The sequence below is a fragment of the Chelonoidis abingdonii genome, chromosome 17 (genome assembly GCF_003597395.2).
Source record: "Chelonoidis abingdonii isolate Lonesome George chromosome 17, CheloAbing_2.0, whole genome shotgun sequence".
In the NCBI taxonomy this organism is placed as follows: domain Eukaryota; kingdom Metazoa; phylum Chordata; order Testudines; family Testudinidae; genus Chelonoidis; species Chelonoidis abingdonii.
The window spans coordinates 10,278,122-10,300,942 of NC_133785.1; the positions used below are offsets into that span (position 1 = coordinate 10,278,122).

Genomic DNA, 22,821 nt, shown 5'->3' on the forward strand with positions numbered 1-22,821 from the left:
GCAGCTGGAGCATCACCCCCAGCCCCATTTCCCTGTGATCCCAGGCTCCCGGCAAACAAGATCTGGTGTCATTTGTTAGGGAAATGGCGCACAAGGCAAGAGAAACTCATCAGCCTGTCCCTGCTCTGGGAACTCACACAGCAGTCAGTGCAGTGACACGCAGGCTTGGTACAACTCCCCCAGCCTCTGTGGAGGGCTCGGAGACATGCCGTGCATGTCAAGTGACCAGGAGCAGGGCAGGCACAGCAAGGGAACTGGCAGGAGTTGTGTCCGGGGCTGTGACAAGCCTTCAAATGGCTCATTGGAATGGGCCTAGCAAAATCCTGCTCTGTCAGCTGGGAAAGGCACAGTCCTGTGGTTAAGGAGCAGGGCTCTGGCTCAGGACACCTGGGTTCTGTTCCTGGCACTGCCACTCTCTCCTGGGTGACCTTGGGCAAGTCATTTCCCCTCTCTGGGCCTCAGTTTCCCCACCTGTAAAATGGGGATAATGATCCTTCCTTTGTCTATTTGGATAGTGAGCTCCTCAGGGCAGGGACTGTCCCTGTGTCTGAACAGCGCCTGGCATAGTGGGGGTCCTGATCTCAATTCAGGTCTGTGCAGCACCTGGCACAGTGGAACCCTGATCTTGGTCAAAGCCTCTAAGCACTACTATAATGCAGATCATATTAACAGAGGGTATGAAAAGCATGCTAGCACTCAAAGGCCCCAGCTGAGATCAGGCCCTTATTGTGCCAGGCGCTAAAGAGAGATCAGGGCCCTGCTATGCTGGGTACTGCACAGATACGCCATGAAAGACAATCCCTGCTCCAGACAACTCACAGTCTAAACAGCCCAAGGGTGAGAGGGAAAATGGAGGCACCGCGATGTCCCAGAGCCAGGAATAGAACTCTGGAGTTCTGAGTCACACCCCCCTTTGGGCATTAAACTCTCTGAAATGTCCCTGTGACTGGGTGATATCCCTTTAAACACAATTCTACGTGGCGCTGCCCTTCCGTTGTCAGTAACATACCTGTGTCACAGCGGGGGCATGCTGTCCTGAGCTCCATCCATTAGCATCTCCACATAAAGACCAAGAGGCACCTAGGTCACGGTGTGTAAGTACCTTCACAGAGAGAAACCCCAGTTCTTTAGCTTAGTGGACTTAGGCCTGGTGAGAACCAATGGATGGAAGTTAGGTTCTTTCCTGAGTAGATGCAGCCATGTATTCCACACAGGTGCATGCGCATCCAGCGCACTGGAGCTGGAGAATTTTGCCTAGCAGTACCCATAGGGGCAGTGCTCACACCTCGGGGGTTATAGCCCTGAGTCTGGCTATATGAGGTGGCTGTGCCCTGACCCCCTGTCAGTTCCTTCTCAGGGCCTGTGGCTGGCGTCGGAGCTCTGTGTGGTTATCACGTCATTTGTCTGAGTGTTTTCTCTCTGTGTATATAGTTGTTAGATAGTTAGCAGTACCCTAGGCCATATTAGTTATGTTAAAGTTAGATACTTATTGTCCTGTGGGATGCCCGCACTAGAGTTCAAGCCCTGTCCATCATGGGGAGTGGGAGATGAGTCCTAACAGCGATCCCCACACAAGGGGCTTGTTGTGGTGAGGCAAGGGACATGCTGAGGAGAGATGCTCTGTTTGTAAGCTGATTACCAAAGGAACCCCAATGGCTAGAGACTTACCTCTGAAGCAGAATCTTCTCGAGCAGGTCCTTAGGCCTGTTTCGGCACCGAGGCCTGCATCTAATGGTGGTGACCTTCAGACTCGCTGAATGAGGCCACTCAACGTTCCAGTGCTGGTGTCTCCCACAAGGAGGAGCCGTTCATCCTGTTCAGGGGTGCTGAGGAAGAAGTCCCATAAAACTCATTGGGACCATCACGGGGTTTGTGAAAACTCTCCTTCTCCTCTAAAAAAAGTACAGATCAACTCTCATGGGATGGAGCAGATCCATCAGATCACTCTCCGGTATCATGCTGAGACCACCAAGAATCAATAGCATTGACACTGGTTCTGGCGTTGGGGCATCTGTTAAGTCTGGCACTGATGACATTAATCCCAGCACAGACTGTATGCCGGTGGCATACCGGGCAGCAGCAGATTCACTCTCCCTATCTGTTCTGGACTCTCCACTCATCTAGCACTTTGCTAGGGCCACGGCCTCCACCTCATTGTTGACGCTGTCTGATCATGTTGTAGAGACACAGTGTCTGTAGACACAGCAGCGTAGTCCTTCTGCACCGCAGATTATGGAGTTGAAATTAGTGCCAGGCCCGGCCCCAAGGAACATTAGTGCACCCCTCAGTGCCGACATTGTTATGTTGGCAGATCCCGTCTTCTACTTGAGTTCCTCCGCTGACCTCAGTACCAGTGCCTTCCCCAGCATTGGGGGTGAGTGCCACATATTTGATACAGGCCATGCTGATTCTTCATTGCTAGTCAGCACCATCGGGACTGGCTCCACTGCTGTCACCGGCCACCAGGGACTCTTTGGGATCCTTGTTGGGGTCCTCCTCCCAGTCTTCATTGCCTGATTGGCGCCGGAGACCATTCTCGGAGCAGTATCGGTGCCAAGATTGACACTCTCTGCATGGTCGGGACAGGGGCTCTTGGCCTGGTGCTAACTGGCCACCAGTGCTTTATCTGAACACACTGTGGCTTCCTGGTCCCAGAGATCACATTCTCCATCGCGCTCCAGAGCAAGATCATCAGTCCCCTTGGTGGCTAATGTTGATGACTGACCACAAGCTCAAACAACAGTTGAGCCTCCTCCCTAGGGACCTACAGACTTGTCTTATCTGGGCCCAACGGTTCAGGAACAGGATTTGTTCCTGGTGCACTTGACAGTTTTTTTGTCTTCTCCTGATGATTTGATGGTACCAGGTTCCTCTTCTCCTTTGGTGCCCAAGGCATTTCAAGGCCTTTTGTGGCATATGGTTGCTTCCTTAGGCTTCCAGGCAGAATTTTTACAGGAGAATACCCAGAAGTTGCTCGACATTCTCTGACCATCTGCTCTGAGGAGAGTAGCCCTCCCTATTAATTACTCTCTCCTGGAGCCTCCAAAGGCCCTCTGTAACACTCTGGCCTCAGTGCTGTCCACAGCAGAGCATTCAGAGAACTGCTATTTTGTCCCTCAGCAAAGTTTTGAGGGTTTCTATTCTCACACCATCTCTAATTCTCGTATTGTGATTGCGGTGAATGACAAGGCTTGGCAGGGTAAGCATGAATCTGCTTTCAAGGAAATGGAGTAAAAGAAGATGGACTTGATGGGGAGAAAGATTTACACCTCCTCATCCCTGCATATCACAAACCAGTAGGTGTTCCTATCCAGATATGACTTTGTTAATCCAACAGCCATGTTTGAATTTGCAGACAAGTTGCCAGAAGCCCCCAGAGAAGAGTTTAGAGCTTTCATGGCTGAAGGCTATTCGGTGGCCAAGACATCTCTTCATTCAGTGCTGGATGTGGTAGATTCATCGGTCAGAATTGTGGCCTCAGCTGTGACCATGAGGAGGGTGTCATGACTGCAAAGTTCAGGCAGTGCTTCTGATGTGCAACAGAGTATTGAGGACCTGCCCTTTGATGGTCGGGTACTATTCTCAGACAAGACTGACGAGATTTTGGATTCTTTTAAAGATTCACAAGCCACACTGCGTTCTTTAGAGTTGTATACTCCAGCAGTCCAGAGGGACCATTCTGGCAGTCAGCCGCAGCAGTGCCTCTCATAGTGCTTCACTGGGAAGTCCTTCTTTCCCCCAGGGAAACAGGGCTATCCCAGAAACGGTCATAGATCCTGGAGGCAATATCCTTCTGATTCTGGTCTCATGGGTGGGAGTGAGGCTTGGCAGGAAGGTCTGGGTATGTGGCAGTCCGGATCCACAGGAGTTGGGCAGACAGGGGAGCAACTCCCCATACAGTGACCCCTCTCCCTGCAGCTGAGGAGTGATGAGGGGGAGTGCGGAGATTCCTATAGCCAGGGAGATAGGTCTGACCTGGACCTGACCGCTCATTGCAGGAGAAGAGGAAGCTCTGTCCTCCCCAAGCCCAGCTGGGACTAGCAGCTGAGCCCGGCACAGGATAGGAACCACCAGATGGGTCATCCCCAGCTGGGACCTGCCCACAGTGATTTACCTTTCCATTGGCTGCTCTGGCGCCCAAAAAGATGTGTCCACACTGCTTGGGAGGAGAACGTGACTGCTCTTGCGGCTTCCCTTTGCTTCCTCACAGAAAATGATGGGAAATCTGCAAGGGACATGAATTCTGCATGTGTGCGGTGGCGCAGAATTCCCCCAGGAATAATGCAGGTGGTCCATTTTCCCAAATTGTGTCTTCACCCTCTCCAAATGTGACTGAAGTCAGTCTTTCATCTGAACCATCATCTCTTGGACAACTGGATTTTTTATGGTGGTGAACAGTTCAGGACAACATATGCCAGGTGTTCCTTTCACATGATCCCCACCAACTGACGTCTCCTAGTAGACTGGGAAGCATATCTGGGGTCGATTAAAGTTCTGGGCCTGTGGTTGAAACAGGAAACTTCTACTGCATATCAACATTGTGGAGCTTCAGGCCATCACACTTTCCAAGATTACATTAAGGGCGCAGTGGTTCACACACTCACCGACAATATCACCATGATGTACTATGAGAACAGACGTGGGGGAGAACATGCAAAAGGCCTGTGTCAGGATCAGGCTCTGGCAGTTTTGCACTGGGAGGAGCATTATTCCAGTGGCCAATCATTTACCCAGGGTCCAGAATCAACTCGCAAATCAGCAGGAATTTTTCCCTATGACACAAATGGTCCCTGATGCCCAGTGTTCTGTGGTCTGTCTATGCAGCTTGGGGCATCTCAGCAATCAACCTGTTTCCCACAAGAGACAAGAAGAAATGCCAGCTGTTTTGATCTCGAGGGGGTCTCAGCTCCCTGACCGACGTTTTTTGCGTGAGTTGGTATTCGGCACTCCTGTATGCTTTCCCTCTGATTCCGATCATCCCACAAGTCATCGTCAAACTGAAATTGGACTGTGTCAAGCTCATCCTTATTGCTCTGGCCTGGCTGAGGCAAACTCGGTTGTCCGACCTTCTTGCGTTATCATTTTGGCCTCCCATATCCCTTCCTTTCCATCCCAACTGCTTGACTCAGCATCACGGTCAGATTATCTGTCCCACACTCAGATCTTTCCACCTCATTGAATGGCTGCCCTGTGATTAAATGAGGAAGAAGAACGAGGTTTGGAGGCTGTTTGACAGGTTCTACTCAATAGAACGAAGCTTTCTCCGAATGGCCGATTTGGCCAAATGGATGTGTTTTTTGATATGATTGTTGGTCTGCAGGGTTCAGCCAAAGGTGGCTGGTATCCAGGACATCTTGGAGTATTTGTTACATCTTCAGTCGTCAGGTCTCCTACTTAGCTCATTGAGGGTGCTTCTGGCAGTGATTTCAGCATTTCATCCACCCATCCATGGGAGGTTAGTATTTTCTAATACCATGGTAACAAGATTCTTGAAAGGATCCTTTGTCTCTACTCACCATCGAGAGAACCAGTTCCTTTGTGGTACCTTACTATGGTCTTAGTGGCTCCTATGGGACATCCATTCAAGCCTCTGGCATCATCTTCTTTTTCTCTTTTGTGTCAAAAAGCTGCATTCCTAGTGGCAATAACATCTGCGAGGAGAGTGAGAGAGTCGCAGGCACTGATGGCAGAGTCTCCTTACACACAATCCTTCAAAGACAAAATGACCTCGTGGCCGCATCTTAAGTTTTTATCTAAAATGGTTTCTCAAATTCATTTCAAGCAAGTGGTGTATTTACCTGTGTTCTTTCTTATGCTGCATTCAGCCCTGGTGGAGCAGCATCTTCACACAGATGTCTAGCATTTTACCTGAACAGGGCTAAACCTTTTCATGCTTTGCTTCGCCTGTTTGTGTTGTATGCATACGAAAGGAAGGGACAAGCAGTCGCTTTGCAGACGATCTCTAGGGGATAACTTCCTGTATCAGGACAGCATACAGCTGATTGTGCCTCCACAAGTCTGTGAGCTCATTCTACAAGAGCGCAGGCTATGGCGAAGAAGTTTTTAAGTGATGTTTCGGTATTGGTTATCTGCAGGGTTGCCACTTGGTCATCTGGGCATTCGCCTATGAAACATTATGCTACTACTGCAGCATCCAAAGTAGATGTAAGCTTCAGGAAGGCAGTTCTGCAATCCTTGTTTAAAATAGATTCCAAGCCCCACCTCTTGCAAATCATGCTTGAGAGTCAACTCCTTGGAATACATGGTTGCATCTACTCGAAGAAGTAAACATGATTACTTACCTGTGTTGTGAGCATCCTTCGAGATGTGACGCAGACGTGTATTCCACAACCCACCTCCGTCCCCTCTGCCTTGAACTCTATGCTATTGATGTTCAGCACGAAGGAACTGAAGGGGATCGGGGCGGCATTGCCTTAATTAGCCAGAGGTGGGCTACACCCATGAGGTGCACTCCTACAGGTACTGCTAAGCAAAATTCTCCAACTCCAGTGCACTGGGCGTTCACACATCTATGTGGAATACACGTCCACTTCACATCTTCAAAAACAACAGTAACAACACAGGTAGGTAACTGCTTTGTCTTAGTGAACAACCAGTTGAACATGAGCTCCTGGTGTGATGCTGTAGCCAAAAGGGACAGTGAAATCCTTGGCTGTATAAACAGGGGAGTAGTGAGTAGGAACAGGGAGGTGATTTTACCTCCATAGACGGCATTGGTGAGACCCATATTGGAATTTTGCATCCAATCGTGGAGTGCACATTTTTAAAAGAATGTTGAAAAACTGGGAGAGGGTGCAGAAAAGAGCCAGAGGAATTATGAGAGGGCTGGAGAAAATACCAGACAGCAAGAGAGCTGGAGAGCTCAATCGGTTTAGCTTCTCCAAAAGAAGATCAAGAGGTGATTTGATCGCTGTGTGTAAGTAGCTTCACAGGGAGAAAACACCAAGAGCTAAAGGGCTCTTGAGCCTAGTGGAGAGAGAGAGAGCAAGAACCAATGGCTGGAAGGTAAAGCCAGAGACATTCTAATGAGAAACAAGTTTTCACAGTGAGGGTGATTAACCACTGGAACAAACTCCCAAGAGAAGAGGAAGGTGGATTCTCCATCTCTCAGGGTACGTCTACACTGCACGATTATTTCGAATTAGCTTAAACCGATATTACAAAACAGATCTAATAAAATCGGTTTAGCGCGTCCACATGGGAATCCTGAAGATCGATGTTTGCGGCATGTCCAAAGCTACCAATCGATTTCAGGAACGGTGCACTGTGGGGTACTGTTCCCAGCTGATCCCATAGTTCCCACTTCCGGTTGAGAGCACAGTGCCTGATGGGGCAGAAACATTTCCCCGGGTGTGCTGAGTTACAGCCTCACCCCTCCCTTTGTGAAGGAGCAGACAACCTCTCTTGCGGCCTCTTTTTTCGCTTAGTGATTGAGCCACGCGCATAGCACAGACAATCTGTCCCTTTTTTTCACGGGTGGAAAGGGGGAAACAAAAACTGAGACTGTTCCTCCGCGAACCACGCCAGACACTGTGTTTGGAAAACCTACAGACATTGGGAGCCTCAGCCAGACATGCAAATAATTTCAGAGACTGGCTGTGGGATCGGGATAGCGAGTGCCTCCATGACCCCCTCCCTCCCGTTCATGAGCGTCCATTTGAGTCTCTGGCTCCCGTATCTTGTCATAGCATGCGTGTGTAGCCTGGAGTTTTATCAAACCTATTTGGCATTTCGTGTCTGTAAGGAGCTGGATACAACAGATTTGCTGTCTCCCATACAGCGATCAGACCTAGTTACTCCCGTACCGGTCTAGCTGGAGCCTTTTTTTGATTCAGACTGCACTGCCACAGCCGTCGCTGATCAGAGCCCACGCCTGAGGCAGAAGGCAAAGTAATTCAAAAGTTAAGCGGGCTGCCTGTTTACCTCACGCTGCATCCGAGTTAGATTGCTGTCTAGGAGCAGTCAGGCTGCAAACTCTGTATGGCCGCCGGAAGCAATAACGTGATTCCGTCCACAACGATACCGATCCGAGTTAATCCGCTATCGAATTTAGCGCTACTCCTCTCGTTTGGGAGGAGTTCCGAAATCGATTTAAGGAGCCGTTTAACTCGATATTAATGACGACGTCATGTGAACGGATACAGCGTTAAATCGGTATATCGGCCATTAAACCGATTTAAAGTCGCAGTGTAGACCTGGCCTCAGTGTCTTCAGATCCAGCCTGGTGCCTTTCTGGAAGATGCCATAATCAGACACAAGTGGGCTTAATCCTGGGGTAACTGGGTGACACTCTCTGGCCTCTCCTGTTCAAGAGGTCAGACTAGATGATCTGATTGTCCCTTCTGGCCTTAAACTCTGTGGCTCTCTCAAACAGTATTGAGCAGACACAAAGCTGTGGGGCTGAGGTGATCACTCATGTGGATTGGGGTTTCTCTTTGTGTTTCCAGCTGGTTCCATTTCAGTGTTGCTGCCTCTGGGATTGGCTCCCCTTTGGTTTATTCTTATGAGTTTGTTACTGGTACTAGAGTAGCAAAGAGGCCAGAGTTCCATTGTTCCTATACACGTGAACGGTCCCTGCCTCAAATTGCTCACAATCTGAGAGCTGCTCTCCAGGCAGGTCTTGGATCAGTTAAGAAACAGAAATAGTTATACTGGGAATGTCCCCTCCAGCGCAGGACATGGCTCTGGGGGATGCCCACTCCAGCGCAGGACGTGGCTCAGGGAGATGCCCACTCCAGCGCAGGACGTGGCTCTGGGGGACGGCCACTCCAGTGCAGGATGTGCCTCAGGAGGATGCCCACTCCAGCATAGGACGTGGCTCTGGGGGATGGCCACTCCAGCGCAAGGTGTGCCTCAGGAGGATGCTCACTCCAGCGCAGGACGTGGCTTGGGGGGATGCCCACTCCAGTGCAGGATGTGGCTCGGGGGGATGCCCACTCCTGCGCAGGACATGGCTCAGGGGGATGCCCACTCCAGCGCAAGATGTGGCTCAGGGGATGCCCACTCCAGCGCAAGATGTGGCTCAGGGGATGCCCACTGCAGTGCAGGACGTGGCTCTGGGGGACGCCCGCTCCAGCGCAGGACATGGTTCTGGGGGACGCCCGCTCCAGCGCAGGACGTGGCTCTGAGAGACGGCCACTCCGGCGCAGGACGTGGCTCAGGGAGATGCCCACTCCAGCGCAGGACGTGGCTCTGGGGGATGGCCATTCCAGCGCAGGTCGTGGCTCGGGGGGATGCCCACTCAAGCGCAGGAAGTGGTTCTGGGTGGATGCCCACTCCAGTGCAGGACAGGGCTCTGGGGGACGGCCACTCCAGTGCAGGGCGGGGCTCAGGGATGCCCACTCCAGCGCAGGACGTGGCTCAGGGATGCCCACTCCAGTGCAGGACAAAGATCGGGGGATGCCCCCTCCAGTGTAGGATGTGAATCAGGGGGCGCCCCCTGTAGCAGAGGACATGGATCGGGGGACACCACCTCCAGCATAGGAGGTGGATCATCGGATGCATCATCTGGTGCAGGACATGGATCAGAGGATGCCCCCTGCAGCGCAGGACGTGGATTGGGGGACGCCTCCTCCAGCACAGGAGGTAGATCAGGGGACACCTTCTCCAGTGCAGGATGTGGATGCCCTTCGCCAGGCCGGGGTCAGATCAGGGGAGGCCCCCCCCTCCCCTGACATTCTCAGGGCAAGATGCTGCTAGAGTCTCTTTGTTCAGAGGAAGTGCCTGGACTGGGGTCACAGTGATTTCCCTGCAATGGCACCTGCAATGGCACCTGGTCTGGTTAAAGTGATCTCCAGTCTGCACACAAAGTAGCCTATTAGTATATGACAGCTAGACAGGGAAGCATGAACATCCAGGGGGATGAAGATAGTCAGCCCCTCTTTACCCTCCTTAATTTGTCATCAGCAGTGGTAAGGCCAGAAGCAACCATGAGATCATCCAGTCTGGTGCCAGCGTACTGCAGGCCAGAGAATCACACCCAGTTACCCCAGGACTACGCCTAGTGACTTGTGTCTATCTAAAGCATCTTCCAGTCCCCCCAGCCTTCTGCCCCGCTCTAACCCACTCACTCCTACTCCTGTCCTGGTGCCGAGGTGGGCTGGGAGCCAAGACTCCTGGGTTCTGTGCCCACCACTCCCCAGCTGGGGAGATAAATCCCCCCACTCACCTCTGGCAAAGTGGCTTTAGCAGGCAGTGCGGTGCAGGGGGAGCAGAGGCCTGGCTGGGGATGGGTGCCCTGCCCATCCCCCATACTGGGGCACCCTGGTGTTAGTGCTGCAGATCCTGTTACATAAGGAGATGGGAGCATTCACTGAGTCAGTCCATCCCTGGCTTTTCACCCACTCACATCCCTTGCCCAGCGCCCAGTGCAGTCCTCACCTCCAGCTGGCTGGGCCCAGCAAGGGGGACAGTGCCCTGGGGCCCCCTCTCAGACGGTACTGGGCAGCCAGCCCCAACCGCCACTTCGGGCCCGATCTCCGTGCACACAGCATTCAGCTTGCTAGAGCGCAGCCTGGAGCAGAGAGAAGGTGGGGGCCCTGCTGTGATATGCACACCACACAGACACCGCATGCACACATTGCACAGACACACCACACACACTCATCCACACCACACAGAGACATACACACCACATGCACACACCCTGCACAGACACATGCATACACATACACACTGCATAGACACACACATACTTACACACATACACGCTATACAGATGCACAGTGCATGTGCACACTACACACACACATGCTGCACAGAGACATACACACTGCACATGCACACACACATGCACACACATACACACCGCACAGACACACACAGGCTGCACAGTGGCGCACACACACTGCACCGAACAGTCATACACCGTACACCCCACCTCTTGGAGATACACACACATCATACAGACACACACACAGCACATCCACCATGAACATACAACACAGAGACAGACACACACACACACTTAATCCATATAGACACAGACCACACAGAGACTCAGACACACACAGATCTATCCATCCGTCCCCAGACATGCGGCTGCATTTATCTTTTGAACCTTCCATCTTCACCCACCCCCATCCATCGACACAGGAGGGTGCAGGGTAGTGTGTGTAACCCTGCCTTCTGTTCTCGGCAGGAAGCTGGAGGAGGTGCACAACAGCTTCATGGACAAGAAGGACAAGCTCATAACCAGCATCTACAATGAATCCAAGGAGCGGGCCAGGTTTGCACAGCTCCCCCAGCCCCTGCCTCAGTTTCCTTCTCCATACCTGGGGATAAGGATTTCCTCTCCCAGAGGGTTTGGCAGTTAGGCTGGGATAAAGTGTTGCTGCCAGAACCTCTGGGGACCCCTCCCTATGTTCACCCCATGCTGCCCCCCCCTGCTCTCTAGGAATACCCCTGTTCACCCCATGCTGGGCCCTCCTGCTCTCTGGGGACCTTCCCCCCTTCACCCCATGCTTTCCCTCACCATCGGGAGAGTCTTCCTCCCCATTAACCCCATGCTGCCCCTCACCCTCTGGGAAATCCCTTCCCCCTCCTTCACCTCATGTTGGTGTCCCCTGCCCTCTGGGAATCCCTCCCCTCTGTTCGCCAATGTTGCCCCCCACCCTCCAACCCAGTTTATGCCTTGCCAGCGTACACCAACCTCTGGGGAGCGAGGAGAATCTCTCTGTCCATTCACCGCCTGCTGGCCCTCAGTGCCCTCTGGGCATTCCCCTCTCCCCCACCCCACATGCCCCCAGCCATCACAAGGGGAGTGATGTGCCACTAGCCAGGGGCCATCAGCTTGAAGGGCTGGGAGTGGAAATGCAGGTGTGTGTGCGTGCGCTCACGAGGGTGTGGATAAATGTGTGTTAGTGTCCAACACCAGGTACATTAGTGTGTTAGCATCCATGTGTGCTAGAACATGTGCAGATGTCACAGTGTGTGTGCACCAGCGTGGGTTGGAGTGTGCACGTGCCTTGGGGCATTTGGACTAATGTGTTAGAGAATGGGCATGTGCATTAGAGCATGTGAACACAAACAGGCACTAGTTTGTGTTAGAACATGTGTGCAGCTGTACACTGCATGTACCCCCATGCTCTAGCATGTGTTTGCATGTTAGTGTGTGCTTCATGCCCTAACATGTTACCATGCCCCCAGGCAGTAGTGTGTGTTAGCATGTTACAGTGTGTGCCCCCATAAACTAGCATGTTAGCATCCTAGTGCATGCACATACCCAGGCTTTAGTTTTGCATTAATGTGTGCATGGATGCACTAGTGCGTGTTAGAGCATGTGCATTCACATATGTTAGTGCATGATGCTGAGCATCACTGCTCCCCTCCCCACTGTCCAAAGTGTGACCTGGTCCCTGCGCCTCTCCTCCCACAGGGCCAATGGCTTCCAGAAGCAGCAGGAGCTCCTCCGCCAGAAACACGCTGAGTTCACACAGCGCTACCGCATCCGGCCCAGTGGGGACAGTGCCCAGAAGTGACAGGCACTCTGGACACTATATGGGGGGAACTGGGTGTCAGAGATGCTGTATGGGGAACACCTCACACACACACTTGTGCCCTCCATTCAATAAATCACTGCCCATAGCCCTGGTGCCATTAGCCTTCCTGGAGGGTTCCCACCACCGCTTCAGGGAGGGGGACATGGGATTCATCTGAGCTCTCCAGCTCCCAGCCTCCACTATCCAGTGTCACCACATGGGCTCTTGGAGCAGGGATGAGCCCTGGGGCCCTCTCCTGTCCCCACCGCCCCTCCCTGTGGAAGCAGGAGCTGCAACAGCCCCTCTGAACCAGCCAGGATCCCAGCGCTGCAAGATTCTCTGCTGCAGTGTCCAGGAGGGACTCCGGTCCTGAGAACTCCCTCACTGCAATGCCATGCCAGGCATCTCATCCCAATGAGCTGGGGCCGGGGCGGATACTGGGAGAGGGAGACTGCCAGGCACATATTCAGCCCCCACCAGCAGGAGCAGAGACCAGAGGGGCCAGTGTTGCTAGGATGGGGATCAGAGAGTTGAGGGGGGCAGCCCCCCCACCCGCACACACACACACAGGCAGTTGCTTAGCCAAGCCTATACACAGCCAGAGCTCTGGGCTGAATCCCTCCATCTGAGTGGAGCACCGGGAGTGCCAAGTGAGAGTTGTGCTGGGTGGATTTGGAAGGAGTGGAGACACCAGAATCGGGGGGCGGGGGGGGGCAGGTGAGCCACTCCAATGATCATTAGCCACGGTTCCAGACTCTGTTCCACCCTCCCCAGAAAACAGCTAAACCCACAGGGCATCCAAAAGCCCCAGTGCCAGGGCAGTGGGTATCAGAGCCCCAAGGGCTCCTGTGCACCCCTGAATTCCCTTCTGCATCCATCTGTGTGTTCTTATATCCATCCATCTGCACCATACCCCTCCCTCCCCACATATCTCCTCCCTCCATCTCTCCATCCCCAACCATACACAGCTCCCCATAAACACCTCTCTACGTATCCATCCACACCATATCCCTCCCTCCATCTCTCCATCCCCAACCATACACAGTTCCCCATAAACACCTCTCTACGTATCCATCTGCACCACATCCCTCCCTCCATCTCTCCATCCCCAACCATACACAGCTCCCCATAAACACCTCTCTACGTATCCATCCACATCATATCCCTCCTTCCATCTCTCCATCCCCAACCACACACAGCTCCCCATAGACGCCTCTCTATGTATCTATCCATCCATGAATCCCCACACATCCCCATCTCATCCATTCCCCCCCCCCCCCCCCGCTATTTCCAGTTTCCCTTAGTGACTATTTGAGCATGACGCTCACACACTCCAGGTTCCTGTGCGGGGTGCATGCAAAGGGGCGAGCAGGAGACACACACACACACCCATGCTGGGCAAGCGCCAGATGGGGAGTGCGGCTCTGGGGCCTGTGCATGAAGGATTAATCCTGGCATTTTACACATAGTTCCCATCGCAGCACACTCCATTAATCCCCTGCCCGCGTCATGGCCTCACCCGTCACAACCCCTTCTGTGCTTGCTGGGAGGTAGGCTGCTGCATGGAGCTCCCTGCTGGGAGGGAGAACCCCTTGGCGCTGTGAACTTCCCCACAGCAGTGCCTAGCCGGGACTCCAGCACTGTGAGCTTCCCCTCAGCAGTGCCCAGCCAGGATCTAGGAATTAGCAGGGCATTAGCACTTCTGGGTCCAAGTGCCCAATAAGGAAGTGCACTGCTCCCAAGCCCATCTCACGCCAAGCAACACTATGAGCTGTGTATCCTCCCGATCAGCACCCCACAACCCACCCCCAGCACCCTGCTGTGCCCCCCTGCCCAGGATGGAGCTGGCATCAATTATGCTTCCCCTACAGTTGTGTAGCTGAGGAGTTTAGGGTTAGGGTGGTGCTGGGGGTCAGAGTCCGAAGAGGAAAGGCATTGATGGCATTTTCCATGCCCCATCTCCCATCCCAGCAATTCCATCCTGTAGGGGTGGGCTGGGGAAACCCGTCTAAACCATCCCTTCCCCCTCACTCTGCCCTGTCAGTCCACGATGCCCAGGAACACCAAGTCAGATTCCTGAACCCCCCTCCCCAAATGCACCTTGTGCTACAGCAGGTTCCTGCGGCATGTGCTGGCTTCCCCTAGTGCCTGGTGTAGGGGGCACCTGGCTGCCCAGCTCAACTCCTGCTCCACTGGCCAGAGATGGAATGGTCCCAGTCTAGACGGGATGGCTCCCCCTGCAAGCTCCCCATGGCCAGCAGCTCAGCAGCTCCTGCACCCCTGCAGGGGGATTTCCCCAGCAGCTTGAGCTGCCCTCCACTCAGTGCTGGACATGGGCATGTGGGCCGCAGCTCAGCAACTGCTCAATCCTTCCCCAGCTACCTCTCTATCCTCCAGCCATCCTCAGTCATCCTTCCCCAGCTACTCCTCCATCCGTCTCCACCCCTCCATCGTTCTAACCATCCCCAGCTACCCCTCCATCCATCTCCACCCTTTCATCCTTCCAACCATCCCCAATCATCCTTCCCCAGCTACCCCTCCATCTTCCAAGCATCCCCAGTCATCCTTCCCCAGCTACCCCTCCATCCTTCCAACCATCCCCAGTCATCCTTCCCCAGCTACCCCTCCATCCTTCCAACCATCCCCAGTCATCCTTCCCCAGCTACCCCTCCATCCTCCAACCATCCCCAGTCACCCTTCCCCAGCTACCCCTCCATCCTTCCAACCATCCCCAGTCATCCTTCCCCAGCTACCTCTCCATCCATCTCCACCCTTCCATCCTTCCAACCATCCTCACTCATCCTTCCGCAGCTACCCCTCCATCCTCCAACCATCCCCAGTCATCCTTCCCCAGCTACCCCTCCATCCTTCCAACCATCCCCAATCATCCTTCCCCAGCTACCCCTCCATCTTCCAACCATCCCCAGTCATCCTTCCCTAGCTACCCCTCCATCCTCCAACCATCCCCAGTTCATCCTTCCCAGCTACCCCCCATCCTTCCAACCATCCCCAATTATCCTTCCTCAGCTACCCCTCCATCCTTCCAACCATCCCGTCATCGATCCTCATCTACCCCTCCATCCATCCCCAATCATCTTTCCCCAGCTACCCCTCCATCCCTCCACCCATCTCCACCCCTCCATCCCTCCACCCATCCCCAGTCATCCATCCTCACCCTGCTCCATCCCATCTCCACCCCTCCATCCTTCCCATCCCCAATCCTCTGTTCTCACCCGCTCCATCCATCCCCATCCCCTTCTCCACCCACCTCTCCATCCATCCATCCCGTCATCCATCCTCACCCACCCCTCCAACCTTCCATCCATCCCAACTCATCCGTTCTCACCCACTCACCCTTCCTTTCATCCTCCATCCCCACCCCTCTCCCCCACTCCATACCCACAGGCCCCTCCACCCATCCCTCCCCACACACAGCCATCTACCCTCTCACCCCTTCGGTTCCCCACTACACTATTACCACAGGGGCTGCTCACAGCATCCTCCACCTCGGATGGGAGCCTAAGTACCATCCATTCCCCCAGCCAGCTCCCTCCTGCCCTCCCTCCCCTGCTTCCTGCCCCATCACCCCTCTCCTGCTCCGCCCTGCTGCCCCCGTTCCCCTCCTGGTCCCGCCGCGCTCCTCCTCCCGCTGCCTGCCGCCTCCCCTGGGGCCGGGCTGGCCGGACCATCAGTCACTCCCTGGAGCCAGCCCCGCTCTCTCTCCCCCGGCCGCCCGCGGCCGCCTGGCTCACTCGGAGCCGCTCGCTCCTGCAGGCGCGCTGGCCCCCGTGGGCTTCTATGCACCTGTAGCCGCTCCCCGGCAGCGGGCCCCCTGGGGCCGGGCGGGGCCCGATCCTTGGATTTACCTCCCCACGGACTGCGGAGCCGGGCTCCTGCGCTCCCTTCGGGGGACTCCCAGGGCCGAGGGGTCCGTGCCCCGCATCCGCCAGCTCCCAGCGCTCAGAGCTACCATGCGAGTGCCCCGGACTGCGGGCGCTGCCGGAGGGAGGGGCAGCTGCCGGCCAAGCGCCCTGGGCACCAGCGCTAGGGGACCCCCACACTCCGGCTCAGCACCATGAGAGCCCCCCGGGAGACCTGCACCTCCTGCTGGCTGCAGCGCTGCAGCTGATCGCATGCGCCAGCTAAGGTAGGGGGCTGGGGGGAGGGGGCACTGGGGCTGGGGGGAGCGGGGTACCTGGGGGCTTGGGACAGGAGGGCACTGGGGCGGGGAGCTGGGCACTGGGGGCGCAGGGAGCTGGCACTGGGGGAGTCAGGCACTGGGGGTTCAGGAAGCCGGGCAGTAGGGAACTGGCACTGGGAAAAGTACCTGGCCCTTTCCCCGTACCAGTGGAGGACGCACTGTGGGGCTGCCGTATCCCGGCAGGGGCAGGCACGGGACCCCGCTGGGTTAGCGGCGGGTCCCGGGGGATAGAGCACGGTCTGGCCTTACCGGGGGCCCCGGGCAGGAGGGAGGGTGGCTAGAGCCAGCGCGCAGGCTGGGGGCTTGTAGCGCTGGGGCAGAGCTGCAGTGTCCGGGATAGCGCCCAGGACAGGAGGCAACTGGGACAGACAAGCCCCCCCCCCGCGCCTGGGATTCCCCCGCTCCAGGGTCTCCTCAGCGGCCCAGCCCCTCCGGTTCCTGCCGGGATCTACCCCCACTGCCCGGCTCCTGCTGCCCTGTCCTCCGGAGCTGCCAAGATTCCACTCACCCCTGCCCTACCGTGCCCCTCCCCGCCCCCGAGCACGGGGGGAGGGGCTGGGAGCCAGGACTCCTGGGTTCTATTCCCAGTTCTGGGAGGGCAGCGGGATCTAGTGGGTTGGGGTGCAGGGCTATAAGACAGGACGTCTGGGTTCTATTCCTGCTCGGCCAGTGACTCCTTGTGAGTGAGCTGTGGGGGTGGGTCCCCTCTCTGCCCTGCCCAGGACGGGACAGTTCCTCAAGCCCATCCAGCCAGATTGTTCCACTGCGCCTAATCCCACGTACACCAGGGGGAGCTATCCCTTCCGACTCTTCCCCCAGCTGCTGATTTGTTATTGTAGGGTCTCTTGGGGGTGTACCCAGCCTGACTGCCTGCAGGTTAGTGGAGCTCCTCTGGGTATGGGGGTGGGGAGCGACAGGAATAAGAGGGGAGGGAGTCCCTGAGGCTGGAGTGTAAGGGAGTGGGGAGAAGAGGGAGTGGGGTTGGGGGTCCCACAGAGCTCGACGAAGGGGGGATGGGGCTCAGGTGAGCCTGGGGAGGCAGCCTTCCCTCCCACCTCACCCCCATTGTCTGGGACTCGGAGCCTGACTGCCTACCTCTCCTCCTTTCCAGGCACCACAGCCCCAGACGAAGGGGATCCCCCCGCTGGGGGAAGGTAAGAGACTGGGGTGAGGTGCAGGTTGGGGGACTGCTGCCACGAGGCAGGGGGGCGTGTTTGAGGATAGCAGTGCTGAGGGGGCACATTTGGGGGTTGTTGGGGGTACAGGCACCTCACCCCAGAGGTGGCTGCATCTCAGTACTGGCTGTAGGATCCCTATGTAATCAGCCCTCACACCCCACCCCAGAGGTGGCTATGGCTATGTGTGCAGGATGTCAATAAGCATACTGGAGGTGGGGAGAGTGTGCCTTGGCCATGTCAGATGGCATTGTCAGGGTGCGCTGACCCCTGGCACTGGCCCCCTCTGACCCCCACAGTGATGCAGTGGATGGAGGTTTATAACCGCAGCTTCTGCCAGCCGAAGGAGATGCTAGTGCCCGTGAGCGAGGAACACTCGGCTGAGGTGGAGCACCTGCTGGCACCCTCCTGCGTGGCCCTGCATCGCTGCGCCGGGTGCTGCGCTGACGAGGGACTGCAGTGTGTGCCTACTCGCATGCATGTGGTGGTGATGGAGGTAATGGGAGGGAGGGCAGGGGAGAGGAAATCCAGAGGGTGGGTGAAGAGCCAGGCACTACAGGGAGGGGAATGCCAGGGGTGGGCAGACAGCTGGGGGAGGGGAATCCTATGGGGGTGGAGGGGTAGCCAGGCACCGGGGATGGGGAGTGCCAGAGGGAAGGGGGTAGCCAGGCACTGGGGGGGAGAATGCCAGAGGGAAGGGGGTAGCCAGGCACTGGGGGTGGGGAATGTCAGAGGAAAGGGGGTAGCCAGGCACCGGGGGTGAGGAATGCCTGAGGGAAGAAGGTACCCAGGCACCAGGGATGGGGAGTGCCAGAGGGAAGGGAGTAGCCAGGCACCAGGGGTGGAGAGTGCCAGAGGGAAGGGGGTACCCAGGCACTGGGGATGGGGAGTGCGAGAGGGAAGTGGGTACCCAGGCACCGGGGGTGGGGAGTGCCAGAGGGAAGGGGGTAGCCAGGCACCGGTGGTGGGGAGTGCCAGAGGGAAGGGGGTAGCCAGGCATGGAGGTGGGGAGTGCCAGAGAACAGGGGGTACCAGGCACTAGGGGTGGGGAGTGCCAGAGGGAAGGGGGTAACCTGGCACCGGGGGCGGGGAACACCAGAGAAAAGGGGATAGCCAGGCACCAGGGGTGGGGAGTGCCAGAGGACGGGGGGTACCCAGGCACTAGGAGTGGGGAGTGCCAGAGGGAAGGGGGTAGCCAGGCACTGGGGGTGGGGAGTGCCAGAGGGAAGGGAGTACCAGGCACCGGGGGTGGGGAATGCCAGAGGGAAGGGGATAGCCAGGCACCAGGGGTGGGGAGTGCCAGAGGACAGGGGGTACCAGGCACTGGGGGTGGGGAGTGCTGGGGGTGGGAGGAGCAGGTATCAGGATAGGGGAATGCCAGAGCACAGAGGGGAGCCAAAGGAAGGTGTATGCTGAGGAGTTGGGCCTTGGCATCACCCTGCATTAGGTGTGCTGATCCCCCATCCCTGGGCACTTGGTGCCCCCCTCACTAACCCTTTCTCTGCCCCCAGGTGATGAAAACCCGCTACCCGCACAGCCACCTGGGCCAGCTGGCCTTCATTGAGCACAGTGCCTGCGAATGCAGGTGAGGGGGGTATTCGTTGTTGAGAGTATGGGGGGCATTGACAGGGGTCCCAAAGCATCTCTGCGCCCACAGGGCTCAGTCTGCCCCAAGTTGTGATCCTACTGGCTCTAAGCTTAGCCAAAGCTTGAACACCCCACTGCAGCCAGTGACACCCCCACCCTCAAGCAAGCAGCCCCACAGAGGCACATGGGGGGGCTGTGAGCTCCCTGGTTGCTAGGATGGCTGCTGAGGTCTCTCCCCCTTGGCACTGTGCCACCCCTCCACCCATTTCAGGGGGCTCCGCTCTCTCCTAGGGCATCGCACTGCCCCCCATAGGTTGATCCCCTTTTGGGCGGGGGAAGTTCTCAGCAGCCCCCATTTCCCTGTTAACCTGGTGTCCCCTTTTTTCTTTTGCAGACCAAAGACAAATAGCAAAGTAAATCCAGAAAGGTAAGGACCTCCAGCTCCCCACACCTCTGCTGAGAGAGGCCAGGGCTGGAGCAGACTGGAGCTTCCCCCACAGCCAGTGTTCCCACCCCACTCCCTACAGCGCCTCCTGCTGGCTGAGAGGGGCGCTCAGTTCTGATTCTCTCCACAGGCCTGAGCGGCCCAAGGGGAAAAACAGCTTTGGACACAAAAACAGAAAGAGACCCCCTGAACAGGACTCCCCTCACCTGTATGTCCAGGGACCCTCATGTACCCTCCAGTCCCTGCATGCCCTCCACTTCCTTACTAACTCTGCTTGCATTGGGAGGCATTGGATTGGGGTGAGCAGGGGGTATCAGGTCACTGCTTCCCACACCTTATGGGGGTTCACTTCTAACTGGGGGATCCCCAGGCCCCCCACTCCTGTACGTACCTCATGGGGGATCAAAGGAGGGGTGGACTACCCAGCCCAGCAGCGTCAAGGCCCTCTCCAGCACCATTAGGATTGGGGCAAAGGGGTTCCCCCATCCCCTATGTATTGGGACGGGGGGAGGTACTGTTCTATAGGGATTCCCTATACACTCTAGAGGGTGGGTGAAGGCCCCCTGTTATATGGCAAGCAGAGCAGGGGACTCCCAGAGGTTCTGGGGGGCCAGGAAGAGGAGACTTCCCTCAGTGTGGAGGTGGGAGTGGGGGGTCCCAGCACCATGCCTCCAGGGGCTAGATCATCTGGATTCATTCCCTGCCCCCAGGTCCTCCTGCCCGCCCTGCTCAGACAAACGGAAGCGCCAGGATCCTCAGACATGCCAGTGCCGCTGCCGGCGCAGGTCCCAGCACTGCCGGGACCGGGGCTTGGAGCTCAATGAGCACTCATGCAGGTGAGACTACCTGACTCCCTCCACCTCCCTCCAGGCCAGAGACACCCCAAACTCCTTCATGGACCAGACAGACTCCCCCACAACCTCCTCCTGGACCAGAGACACCCCAAACTCCTTCATGGGCCAGACAGATCCCCTGACGTCCCCCTGGCCCAGAGACCTACCCGAACTCCTTCACAGACCAGACAGACCCTCCAACCTCTACCTTGACCAGAGATCAACCCAAACTCCTTCACAGACCAGGCAGATCCCCACCATCTCCCCATGGGCCAGAGGCACCCATGACCCCCCTCAGACAGGCAGACCCCCATCTCCCCTATGGGCTGGAGATACCCCCTGAACTACCCTCACAGGCCAGACAGACCCTCCCAAATTAGTGCTGCAGGATAGAGCCCCCCACTCCCCCATCAGGCTTTGGGACAAGGAAGGTGATTCTGTCTGGGGGAGTTGGAGGTCCTGGGGTTGGTGTCCCTGAACCTGCATGGCCCCTTCAACTGCCCTGAGCCACTCTGTTCTCCCTCGAGGTGTGAGAAGCTGCGCAGATGATCTGACGGGAGAGTGGGGGTGACGTGGGACCAGCCTCTCCTACCCCCAAGCCCAACTCTTCATTGGAACCAGGACAAGACTGGCCCTGAGCTCCCCCTGCTGGAGAGGAGCCCAAGGAAGATGAGCAAGGCTGCCCAGGAATGGACCTGATGAGAGGACTCCTGGGACCATGTTGGGGGGTCAGACCCCATTATCCACTGCCTGGACAGGACCTGTCAGGAGGGGCTGCATCTTGCACAGCCTCTCGTGGACTGGGGCAGCCGGATCCCAGGGCCCCTTCAGGACTCGGGCAGCTGGATTTCAGGGCCCCTCCAGGATTGGGGACCAGATCCTGAGGCCCCTCCAGGACTCCAGTCCCCAGATTGCTTTGATGCCCACCAAGGCTGCCCAGCTCTGCTGACCAGACTCTCATCCCCCTGTCGTTATTTAAAGTTCCACACACACCCCTCACTGCCCCGCTCGTCCCCAAACTCATTTAATTTAATACTTGCCCTCACCTTCCTCTCCATCCCCCTGGATCAAACCCTGTTTCCCTGCTGGAGCCAAGGGGAGTCTGGACACCAGCTCAAGGACTCTCCTGGGGCATGTCCTGCTGCTGTAACTGCCCGCACATTGGTATCTGGCTCTAAAGCTATTAAACGGATGCGACACAACGGCCTGCAGAGCAGTGAGCACACGACCCCTGCAAACACCTATGGGGGTCGAGGGAGCATGCCCCACTCTCAGGACTCACCGAATTGGAAGGGGCTGCTGTTCTGTGGGGCGCACTATATACTGCACTGGCTGGGGAGTGCCTTGCTGGAGGAGGTCCCCTGTTGTAGAGGGGAGGAGGGGTGGAGAGGGAATCCTTGGCGGTTATTGGCCTTTCAACTTTGAGCCGGCCTTATGCTCCACAAAAGTTTGGCAGCCTTTACACCCATGAGCTCTTCGCCTCAGGGCTGAGGGCTCCTTCATGTTTGGCGTGTGTGGAAAAATTACTGCTCCATCTTAGAGCCGGCTGCATCTCAGCACCAGGTGAGGGATCCTTCTGCACCCCACCCCAGAGGTGGCTCCATCTTGGTACGGGGCAGGGGATTCCTATCTGTACAAATGCCATATTTTGGAATCCTTTGGAAACACAAGGCGCTGGAAAAACATGAGATGCAGTTGATGTTCTATGTGGGGATACTGGAAAAACAGGTGGGCTGAGGTAGCAAGAGGTCAGGATTGAGGGGCATGGGCAGAGCTGTAGGGGTGGGGAGCCTAGGGCTGGGCTAGCAAGGGGCTGTGGGTCAGGATTGAGGGGCAGAGGCAGAGCTGGTTGGGTGGGGAGCACAGGGCTGGGTAGCAAGGGGCTGTGGGTCAGGATTGAGGGGCAGGGGCAGAGCTGGGTGGGTGGGGAGCCCAGGGCTGGGCTAGCAAGGGGCTGTGGATCAGGATTGAGGGGCAGGGGCAGAGCTGGGTGGGTGGGGAGCCCAGGGCTGGGATAGCAGGAGGCTGTAGGTCGCCATTGAGACCCATCAGAGAACAGGACGAGGGAATATGTGGGGGA

The 22,821-nt window shown here is 56.4% G+C and overlaps 2 protein-coding genes and 1 long non-coding RNA gene across 8 annotated transcripts in view; 2 read left to right on the forward strand and 1 right to left on the reverse strand.

The window, feature by feature from the left end:
* The window catches only part of DNAJC4 (DnaJ heat shock protein family (Hsp40) member C4), a 79,688-nt gene extending 67,082 nt beyond the window's left edge, over nucleotides 1-12,606 (forward strand). For all 6 annotated transcript variants that reach the window (XM_075073351.1, XM_032804363.2, XM_032804361.2 and 3 more), the window contains 2 exons: nucleotides 11,162-11,248; nucleotides 12,398-12,606. In XM_075073351.1, coding sequence (XP_074929452.1) covers nucleotides 11,162-11,248; nucleotides 12,398-12,500 — 190 coding nt within the window. In that variant the 3' untranslated portion in view covers nucleotides 12,501-12,606. The remainder of the gene's footprint in view (nucleotides 1-11,161; nucleotides 11,249-12,397) is intronic.
* Nucleotides 12,607-14,677: 2,071 nt separating this feature from the next.
* LOC142047875 (uncharacterized) lies at nucleotides 14,678-15,688 on the reverse strand. Its single transcript, XR_012657173.1, has 3 exons — nucleotides 15,610-15,688; nucleotides 15,167-15,437; nucleotides 14,678-14,882 (listed from the first exon to the last, which is right to left on the reverse strand). It is a non-coding gene; the product is annotated as an uncharacterized LOC142047875 (long non-coding RNA).
* Nucleotides 15,689-16,348: 660 nt separating this feature from the next.
* Nucleotides 16,349-22,426, forward strand: VEGFB (vascular endothelial growth factor B). The gene is given in 9 exon segments (XM_075073354.1): nucleotides 16,349-16,594; nucleotides 16,597-16,642; nucleotides 17,809-17,855; nucleotides 18,167-18,372; nucleotides 19,388-19,461; nucleotides 19,858-19,890; nucleotides 20,039-20,116; nucleotides 20,619-20,744; nucleotides 21,269-22,426. Coding segments are annotated over 9 exon segments (651 nt in total). The 5' UTR covers nucleotides 16,349-16,575; the 3' UTR covers nucleotides 21,291-22,426.
* The last annotated feature ends 395 nt before the right edge of the window (nucleotides 22,427-22,821 follow it).